Source organism: Nematolebias whitei, chromosome 1, assembly GCF_014905685.2.
Source record: "Nematolebias whitei isolate Nwh7 chromosome 1, NemWhi1, whole genome shotgun sequence".
Taxonomy (NCBI): Eukaryota; Metazoa; Chordata; class Actinopteri; order Cyprinodontiformes; family Rivulidae; genus Nematolebias; species Nematolebias whitei.
Genome location: NC_056498.1, coordinates 21,534,779 through 21,545,191, shown reverse-complemented (window position 1 = coordinate 21,545,191; position 10,413 = coordinate 21,534,779). Strand labels below are relative to the sequence as shown.

General features: G+C 40.5%; 1 protein-coding gene across 1 annotated transcript in view; it reads right to left on the bottom strand.

Annotated features, from left to right (window-relative positions):
- The window catches only part of capn1 (calpain 1), a 47,740-nt gene that overhangs the window by 35,663 nt on the left and 1,664 nt on the right, over positions 1-10,413 (bottom strand). Inside the window, exons 2-3 of the mRNA XM_037675606.1 lie at positions 3,161-3,280; positions 2,633-2,930 (exon numbers count right to left, since the gene is read on the bottom strand). Coding sequence (XP_037531534.1) covers positions 2,633-2,890 — 258 coding nt within the window. The 5' untranslated portion in view covers positions 2,891-2,930; positions 3,161-3,280. The remainder of the gene's footprint in view (positions 1-2,632; positions 2,931-3,160; positions 3,281-10,413) is intronic.

Genomic DNA, 10,413 nt, shown 5'->3' with positions numbered 1-10,413 from the left:
CACGTCACACTGCGCATGTCGGCTTAACACGTCACACTGCGCATGTCGGCTTAACACGTCACACTGCGCATGTCGGTTTAACACGTCACACTGCGCATGTTAGCGGAACTATGCAAAGCAAATGTTGTGTTTCTAAGTCTAAGATTCAGTTTAGTTTTGGAAAAACTACTTAAAAAAATAATGAGTTGTGCAAGATATTTAATTTAAATTTCCTTAAGTTTCATTAATAAATTACTGCTTTTTTTTAATTGCTTTTTTTTTTATTTTTTTTTATTTTAATCACTCTTTATTTAAAAAAGTTTTTTTTCTTTTTCTTTTAACAATGGACATTGTGGGCCTGATGGAGATTGTCCAAGAGCCACTTTTGGCCCTCGTGTCTTAAGTTGCCCACGTCTGCTTTATTGTGAGGCTACATGGGAGGTGGGTCGCTCCTTTTGGGCTTGGTTTTGTACAACTGGTTTGCTCATTTCTCTCACAAGATCAGACAAAACTGGAGACCTGTTTGATCCGTATCAACACACCGTCAACAATTTCATCCACTAAACATACATTAGAGGAGGAAAAACCTATGAAACACGACAGAAGTCAATTGTAAATGACAACACAGGCCTTTCTTTTGTCTTGCAATATGATGCATCGAGACAAATTATTCTGTAATTCAATGAGACACAAACTACAAACCCTGACAAAAATTATGGACATTACTCTTGGGGGATGTTCTTCCAGCTGTTTAATTTTGAAAACTATCATTTTCAAAATTACAACTTTCTAGCATAAAAAAAACAAAAACAAGAAAGGAAACTATTAATATCTTCCCTGTTGTAGATAACTCTTTGAACAACCTCAGTTTAAAGAAAGAAATTAATTCTGACCAGATTGATGAGCTAATAGCTTGGCTACACCAAGAGGAATGAGAACTGCTGCCGCCTTAAAACGACAAATCTAAAAATAATTTAGATGTTCATGCAAATGTTATTTTATAAACATTTTTGAAATACCAGCTGAAAAATTCTGATATTCTTGCAGGAAGTGCTGCTGCATGCATTAACGTGCTACAGCTAGCTGCTGCTTCCACTAAGCAAGTGAACCAACCACAGAGTTCTCTAGGTAAATAACCGTGTACTGCAAAACTGGCTGCAACGTAAATGTTTAAAAATAGTAAAATAAAAAATAACCCACTGGGAAATTTTTTGTCTAGAGTTGTTTCAAAATGGCAAAAAATTCACTTCAGTCTGGGCCTGCTTGGACTAAATGTTAGCTCATCAATCTGGTAAGAATTAAAGCATTTCCTCAAACCAAGGTCAATGAAAGCTATCCCCAACAGGTAAGACACTAATTATTCACAACTTTTCCACAGAACCCCATTATCTACATTCTATATAAATGTGAAGAAATTAAAAACTTAGTTCACACATTGCTGTTACTAAACAGTTTCAGCCTGACAAAGATACCTTACTCAACGCTTACTGAGGCATCAGTTTTAAAGTGCAACACTATTGATTAGGTCAAAACCTTCCCACCACTGTGGAGAGTGAAATGTGACAAAACAAAATAAATAAATGCATAATTAAATGTATCATTTAATTATGCAATACATTATTAAATATACAATTAATTAAAAACACATTAAATGTCCCATGAAATAAATAAATGTACCTTTTAAATTCTTTATTTCATGATGTATTTATTTATAATTGTATATTTAACGATTTAATGATGTATTGAATAATTTAATGATACATTTAATTATGATGCATTTATTTAATTTTGTCACACTCCACCCTTCATACGCCACAGGCTGCTCCGTGTTAGTCATCATCCGTTTTCTGACATAAAAGTACATTTCAGTAGTAGGAATAGCACAAAATATTAAATTATTGACAGGCATGCTTTAAAACACAAGCGTAGAACATGATCTAATAATTGAATAAGTTTGGTTTCATCAGTGCAAAGACAGTAAAAAGTTGCTCCTTGACTTGATCCCAAAACTGGATCTATTAAAAGCTTGTCCATCAGTGCGCACGCCTAGTACCTACATGCGTGTCACTCAACACGGACCGTTAACCTTCACAGAATGTAAACACAGCCACCCAGAACTGCAGGAGCAGAACTGGTCTCACGGCTCAACGTGGGACAAGTCTCTTTTTAAAAGATCTAACAATCTGTCCATTTGTTTTCTCTCAAATAATCTATTTATCCATGCTTGTGCAGAAATATCACAAGTTTTTCCTAACTTGTTAAAAGTCCAAGCTGTAAAGGATTTGGTTTAGTTTGAAATTAGATCAAAGGGGTTCCCAACTCTGGTCCCTGAGGAACGCCATCCTGCACATTTCAGCCGTTTCCTGCTCCAACACGCCTGACTCAGTGATTTAATTACTTCCTCAAGTTCTGCCGAAGCCGGTTAATCAACGATTCATTCAAGTCAGGTGCGTCAAAGCAGGGAAACTAAGTGAAACATGCAGGACGGCGTTCCTCAAGGACCAGAGTTGGGAACCACTGCATTAAACTAAACTTTGTGTTGAAGCAGCTAGTCTTACCTACATTTTATTTCTTCATTTTTAGCAATCCTTAAAGTTGGAACACAAGCACAAATAATAAAGAACTACCCAGGTTTCCCCTTTCATGTCCTTACCGTGGGCCTCATCCAGCGCACTCCGGAGGTCTTGGCGGATCTGGGACCAAGCTCGTTGAATCCCAGAGACGAAGGAGAAGCAGAGAACAAGTTATCCTCAAACAGTCTCCCACTTTGGAGGGACTGGGCTCGGAGAGATTCATAGTCCTGACCCAGGAACTTCACGGCGTTGTCGTTCTGCCCCAGGCCTTGGTCTCGATCCCACTGGCTCCGGAGCTTGGCAGCCATGCCGGTAGCATAAATCTGTGGCTCTGCCATCCTGAGAGCGTGGACTTAACGGCGTAGAATGCTCTGATGCCTTTTTGGAAGCACAGCAAGATGTTGGGAAGTGTAAATTATTCACAAGTGACCTATTGCATCAACAACTTTTATAAAAAAGCACTGCGGCGGCACTTCTGTAAATGCAATGAAAAGATGTTATAGCTTCGAGGCTCAATCGGAAATTAAAGCGATACACACGTTTCTGTTAAGAACCTATTAATTATTAACGAGACAAAGCAGCTGGTTTGGCTACAGTTGGATGCTTACAACTCTAGAGAGCAGGAAGCTTGTAACAGATCCCAGTTAACGCCGGTCAGGATGTTGAGATTTTTTTTCTTTTTCCAGATGTGAGGTCTGCTGTACGTTTGTCCCTCCAGCTGCTGAACCCTAAAAAAAAATAAAAAAAAAACACAGGTAAGAAAAGGAGTTGTGAGCAGAGAAAACTCCATATGTCACGTTTTACCAATGTTGAAAACCCAGAGTCAAAGGTGGCCTGTTCGCATGTGCATTTCATTCAACCTTTACTTCTACAGGTTAATCCAATTCAGCCTCGGGGACTCATTTACAAGAGACCTGATTTTAACTAAGAGTGACGACAGTGGACACAAGACAGCAATAGACAATCATAACGGATACGTACAAATTGAGAACAACAAGTGAAAATAAAATGGTATTAAAAAAATCTAACAAAAAAACAGCTAGGTTGTAAGGCAATGCAGAAAACTAAAAACAGGAACATGTCTGCATTGGTTTTTCCCATGAACTTAACAGATATTTGAAGCCACTTAGAGAGGTCAAGGTCGAGAGCTTCAGATCTTTTTGTAAGATATTCCAGGAAACGGTAGCAGAGTAGGAGAAGGCCCTTTTGCCTAGTTCAGTCCTCACTGAGGGAACACTGCAGGTAATGATGTCCTGAGAGCGCACACTGTAGCTGCACTCACGCAGAGACATGTAGGAGGAGATGTATGAAGGCAGCAGACCAAGAAGTGATTTTAAGATGAAAATGTACCAGTGAGAGAGTCTGCGTGAAGTTAATGATGACCAGTGAACCAGTAAATACAGGGTGCAGTGGTGGGTACGATAATCACAGCCAGTTATGAATCTTAGTGCACCATGATAGACAGCATCAAACATCTGCAGGGTTCTTGTAGGAGCGTTCATGTAAATAATGTCACCGTAATCAATGGAGGGAAGGAAAGTCACACTTACAAGGCGTTTCCTAGCATTCAGAGTTAGACAAGATCCATTTCTGAAAAAGAAACCCAGTTTAACTTTCAGTTTCTTTACCAAGTTTTCGACGTGGGGCTTAAAAGAGAGATGCGAGTCGACCAAGATACCCAAATTTTTGTAGGAATCGACAAACTCAATAGGGACACCATTTGAGGATAAATTCAGAGAAAGAACTGCTGGGGCCGACTTCCTGTTTGAAAACAGCATTGCTTTGGTTTCGTCGGCGTTTAGGACAAGTTTGAGGCAGAACAAATCTGACTGGATGATGTCAAAAACAGATTTCAAAAGCTGGAAAGACTTAGCAACTGTTTCAGCTCGACAATAAACAACTGAATCATCAGCATAGAAATGTAAGGATGAATCAGGGATGATCTAACCTACATTACCTATGTAGATTGTGAAGAGGGTGGGTCCTAAGACTAAGCTTTATGGTATTGTGGACTGTTAAATAACTGGAGGAAGTACAATTATCTTGAACACATGCACACGCGCATGTGCATTTGTCTGTCTGTTAGCAAAATATCACATGGACTAGATGACAGATTTCAAAGGAAAGCTTCCAGATCTCTGTTCCAAATGGGCAAAACATCCAGTCAACCAGAGCAAATACTAGAATGACTCCAGCTCAGTCAACTTTTACAGCGATAGCGCTCAGATTTGGTGTGGTAGTAGCAGAGACTCATCCTCACATGCTTCAAGACAGCCCATGAGATCGCTCAAAACAGCAAGTCCAAGATTCGACAAAGACTAAACGAATTCAAAACGAAGATCTGCATTCCTTCACAGAATGTTAAGGTTTTAATTGTTCTTGTGGTTAAAACTGATAAATGCAGCACAAAGCCTCAACAGACACAGCCAGGGTTTAAAAACATCAGCTGAGCCTTCACTCTTATTCATTTTCAACACATCCAGAAACAGGAATTCTTTCCAAGCACAGTGAAGGGATTGGTCACAACAGACATATTCCTACTACTCCGACAGCGAAGCATTTACTGTGCACGACACGTCAGTCAGAATGGAGCTGCAGCCCGTGTTTGATCAGTTAGATATCTAAAGGCTGTGTGACAACATGGCTGACAGATATCCTCCTGTGTGATTAACAATGAAGGCACCACAGCAGCAAGAACAAGCAAAAGCTCTTTGACTCGTTAATTAAGCAGAAGGACGAAGTGTAAACAGTCATTAGCGCCACGCAACCTCTCGACAGAACTAGGGCGACTGTTCAGCTCCGCTCATCTGCGTTTGTTCTCTTTTTTTAGCTTCTCCGTGGCTCTTTTTAGCTCTTAAACAATGAGAAACAAGTGTTCTTCACTCGAACACTTCTTCTTCGTTCAAGACTTAGCTGCCAGTTGTAGAAAAACGTCAAGTAGAAGGCAGCTGTCAGAGGGTCGCAGAGTGTTTTGACAACCCTGTAACAGTTTCCACTGCTCGCTGCGAGACACGCCCGCTTAAACGTCCCCCTTCAGTTTCAATGTGTTCCTGCTAACAGAACCGACGCACGAAGATGTAGCAGGTTACATGAGCTGAAGACCTGCTTCACTCTGACAGCTTTTCAAAAGTTAAACAGTTCAGATTTTATGAGGTGGACTCCAGTGGAGTTCATGTGAGCAGTCAGTATCTTACCTGCAGTAGATGACTGTCAAAGTGATCTCAGTTTTGAAAGCGAGTGGGAAATTCTTGTGTAGGAATCAAGCTAATGACTACGAGCAAATTTTCATCTTAAAAGACCTTAAAACCAAACGTTTTAATGCAGTTCAATCCTTTAATGTAACTTTTTTCTTTTTTTAACAGAATATATAGGGTTTCCCCCGGTTTAGTTGCCTTGGCAGGGCGTTCATATCTTCCATGATTTTTGTTGGTGGGGGAACGGCTCATCATTAGGAAAACAGAGTGCTACTTCTGTAGCATTTTAGCTAGCACGTCTGTATTGAACGTGGCTAGCTTAGTGCAACATCAGTGCCAGCAGATATCGACTGGGGGGGGGGGGTATTTTGGTAGGCAGGGCGCTCGGTTCTGTCGACAGGGTGGGGCACCCTGCTTGTATAATGGTAGGGGAAGCACTGGGACATCACTTTTCAATTTTGAATAAGAGCTCCACCTTTAAGGCATCCTGCTTGATCCCCCATAATGTTTCCCTTACCATTAAACAAGCGGGGCGCACCGCCAACAGAACCAAAAACCCAGCCTACCAAAACCCCCTCCCCAAACCCATCGAGAACTGTCGGTATGATGTAGTGTGGGGCACAATACAAATGCACTAGCAAAATGCTACTGACATACTGCTCCACCTAAGTACAGTCCATTTATATTTCTACTTGCATATCTTTGAGATTCTACACTGGTCCAATTCCACCATATTTGTTTACCCACATACTGCAGCCACCCTAATGAAGGGAAATCGCATTGCCTAAAGTTTCAATGTGGTTTTCTGCAAACAGCTTCAGTTTCAGAATTAAATAACATATCTGGAAAACTGCTGGAGTAAACGCTTTCAATCTGCATCATTTGGATTAGCTCTGGATAACCTTTTCTACATTTAATTTCCCATTTACACAAAATTTACCAAGCTGCAATTACTTCATATAATAGAAGCTGAGCATGTGTCGTTTCACCTTTTGGCACAGTATAATTCCTGAAACAGACATATTAACCACCACTAACTGTTCTTGCTACACACAGTCTAAAGCATTTTTATTTCCAACTAAATGTTAAAAGTATAACTAGCATCAAGTACGTTTCAGTCCTGGGAGTTTGCACGCAATGCTTGTCCCCACGACGTGCCATATAGCTACAAAGTGTCACTCCAGATGCCAGGACATCTGTGTGCGCGGTTCATTTTATATGTGTCAAGCATAAATGATTTAAACGTCCGTAAGACTATAAGGGACCACTTACAGCACTCGGGCGGCAGCACTGTAACGCTCGCTAAAATAAGAACAGCACTTTTAAATGGAGGATACTCCAGGTCAGACAAGCTCAGGAGGAATTATGTTTTTCCTTTTTTTCTTATTCTCCACATTGTTGACCAAATAAATCCCATAAAGCCAAATTTTATGAAATTGATTGAGTTAAAGCGTAGGCAATCTAAAAACACTTTGTGATTAAAACTACCTTGAAGTAGCGCTGTCATTTCTAACAGGGGCCTGACACGAAATTTGGGCTGGGCCAAAATGATATGCTTGATGGGCAGGCTGGGTCGGTGTCGGGCTTTTGATTGCGTCAGCGGACGAGCGCGGCTGACAATCCAATTTGGATCACCGACCGCGCGCTAACCGGCTGGTTGAAAGCGCGCTAACCTTCCTTTCTTTGAAATATGTTTTTAAATGATGTCAAACTAATTTGTTTACAAAAGCAGTAAAAAAAAAAAAAAAAGCTTAATTTAAAAAAAAGTTCTGTTGTTTTTTTTTTGTTTGTTTTTTTCTCCCTTCAGGTTCAGGCCTCTAATCACAGTTAATTGGTCGGGTTCGAGTCGGGCTTGATTTTTTTTTTTTTTTTTTTTTTTTTAGACTCAAATGCTACCCTGAAGGAATGTGTGTCGCCCACCTCCTTGCATGCTAATGTTTTAAACAAAGATCTTTCGTGATCCGGTTTGCGCTCCAAGCACGTGATGGGGATGACTCTCAGCTACTACCACACTAGAGTTCAGCTCAATATCTGTACATGCAGAAGCAGGAAAAGCAGGAATTACCAGTAACAAACCAGATTAGGAATATCAAATAAATCGTAATGTTTCCCCTAACATTATACAAGTACGGCACCCCGCCTGCCGAAACTCCTCTCCCCCCCACCCTCGACAAGTGCCGGCACTGATGTAGCGCTAAGCTAGCCGTGTGCAATACAGCTGTGCTAGCTAAAAAGTTATGACAATGGAGGTAGCGCTCCATTTCACACCGAGATGTCTCCATCCAACCCCGCCCCCCCGCTCAAAAGCTGTTGGTACAAAAAGTGCAACACAGATGTGTCTGTGCCCACTTCCCCCTCCTCCCCCAACCCACCAACAAAAATCATGGAAGATATGAGCACCCTGCCAAGGCCAGTAAACTAGGGCAGTGGTTCTCAAACTGGGGTCCCCGGAACCCTAGGGGTCCACGAGCCAATGATTGGGGTCCAAAAATAAAACAATAATAATAATATATATTTATTTTTTAAACAGGCACACCGACATTTAACAACCCACTAAAATACACCAAAATGTAGGAAATAGCATCTACTTTATTCAAAATTTTCTGGTGGAAATTTTGTAAGTTGAAATTAAAAATGTTAAGTGCGTCTTGAATGAAAAATACCCCATGTTTCAAAGTATAAAAATTGTATTAACACTATTAAAGAACAGGTCTTAAATATTTATGTTACACAAATATTTCCATTGCATTAAAGAGACAAACTGAAGAAAAAATATTGAATAAAGCACGAGGGTTATGAGGGGGTCCCTGAACACTGAAAGTCGGAGAACCCCTGAACGTGTCGTTTAGTTCAACACATCCTGCCACAAAGGCCTCATCAATCAGGACACTTTACGGAATCAATCTTCTAATACGGCAGCTAGAAAACCTGAAATGAACTTCGTCTTCAGCCTCATCTATATCAAGTCGAGACATGTGAGAAGAGTATTTGGGTTAAACGATATGAATATTTCACAGACGCTGGTCATGAAGAACTAAATTAATTATCTTCCCACCAGTTTAAAGATGTAACCACACAATAGATCACAACTCCAGCAGCTGTTACACAGATGTGTGACACTTAAACATCTTTATCAGCTGAGGTAATACTGTCTAAAACTAAAGGCTTAGAATCCCTGAAGGAATGCACATCACCCGCCGGCTTTCATCACAGATCGTCTCATGATGAGAAAGGACAGTTGTAGCCATTTTGGCCAAATTTTCACGGTAACATTACGTAACGTTCCATCTCGTCCAATATAGTCGTGCTCAAGAAGTATGTGCTGCGAATGACTCAGCTACTACCACGTCATATCCTGACCCATTATCAACAAAACTGACTTAGTTATAACCATTTTTGTGCTGGATAATGTTGATTAGCTACAACGCTCAACTTTAAATTTACTAGCACAAAAAGTTAAAGAGTTGTACACGTCCATCCAATGACCAGATTCAGAAAGTTTCATTAAAAACCGTTCAGTCGCTCATGAGATATTTTGCTAACAGACAAACAGGGTTGAGTCTAATAAAGCAAAGATCTTGTGCAGTGGATAGCACACAGCGTGTCATTTTGTCTGATATTATGAGTCGTCAAACAAACATTTGTGTTGTGAATGACTCTGCAGGAGGCACAGTTGGTAGATCTGTTGCCTCACTGTGCGAGAGATGGGGGACACCCTGGACAGGTCTCCAGTCCATCACAGGGACATAGAGACAAATGAGACAAACAACTATTCACACTCTCACTCACACCTACAGACAATTTAGTTAAACTCTAAATGGGTAATGGCAACATTTGAAACAAAGATCTATAGCGCAGTTAGAGCTCAGAATGTGAGCTAGAGGTTAGTCTCAGCTACTACCACATTATAGCAATTACAGCTGCTGGTCATACAATTAGAATATCATGAAAAAGTTGATTTATTTCAGTAATTCCTTTCAAAAAGTGAAACGTGTATATTAAATGTATTCATTACACACAGACTGATATATTTCAAATGTTTATTCCTTTTAATGTTGATGATTTTAACTGACAACTAATGAATTCAGCATTTCAGAAAATTAGAATATTACTTAAGACCAATAAAATAAAATAAAAAAGGATTTTTAGAAAAGTTGACCAACTGAAAAGTATAAAGCATGAAAAGTATGAACATGTACAGCACTCATACTTAGTTGTTGCTCTTTTTGTCTGGATTACTGCAGCAGTGCGTCGTGGCATGGAGTGGATCAGTCTGTGTCACTGCTCAGGTGTTGTGAGAGTCCAGGTTGCTCTGATAGTGGCCTTCAGCTCTTCTGAATTGTTGGATCTGGTGTATCTCATCTTCCTCTTCACCATAGATTTTCTATGGGGTTAAGGTCAGGTGAGTTTGCTGGTCAGTTAACAGGGAGACCATGGTCCTTAAACCAGGTACTGGTAACTTTGGCACTGTGTGCAGGTGCCAAGTCCTGTTGGAAAATTAAATCTGCATCTCCATGAAGTTGGTCAGCAGCAGGAAGCAGGAAGTGCTCTACAACTTCCTGGTAGATGGTTGCGTTGACCTTGGACCTCAGAAAGCACAGTGGACCAACACCAGCAGATGACATGGCGCCCCAAACCATCACTGACTGTGGAAACTTGACACTGGA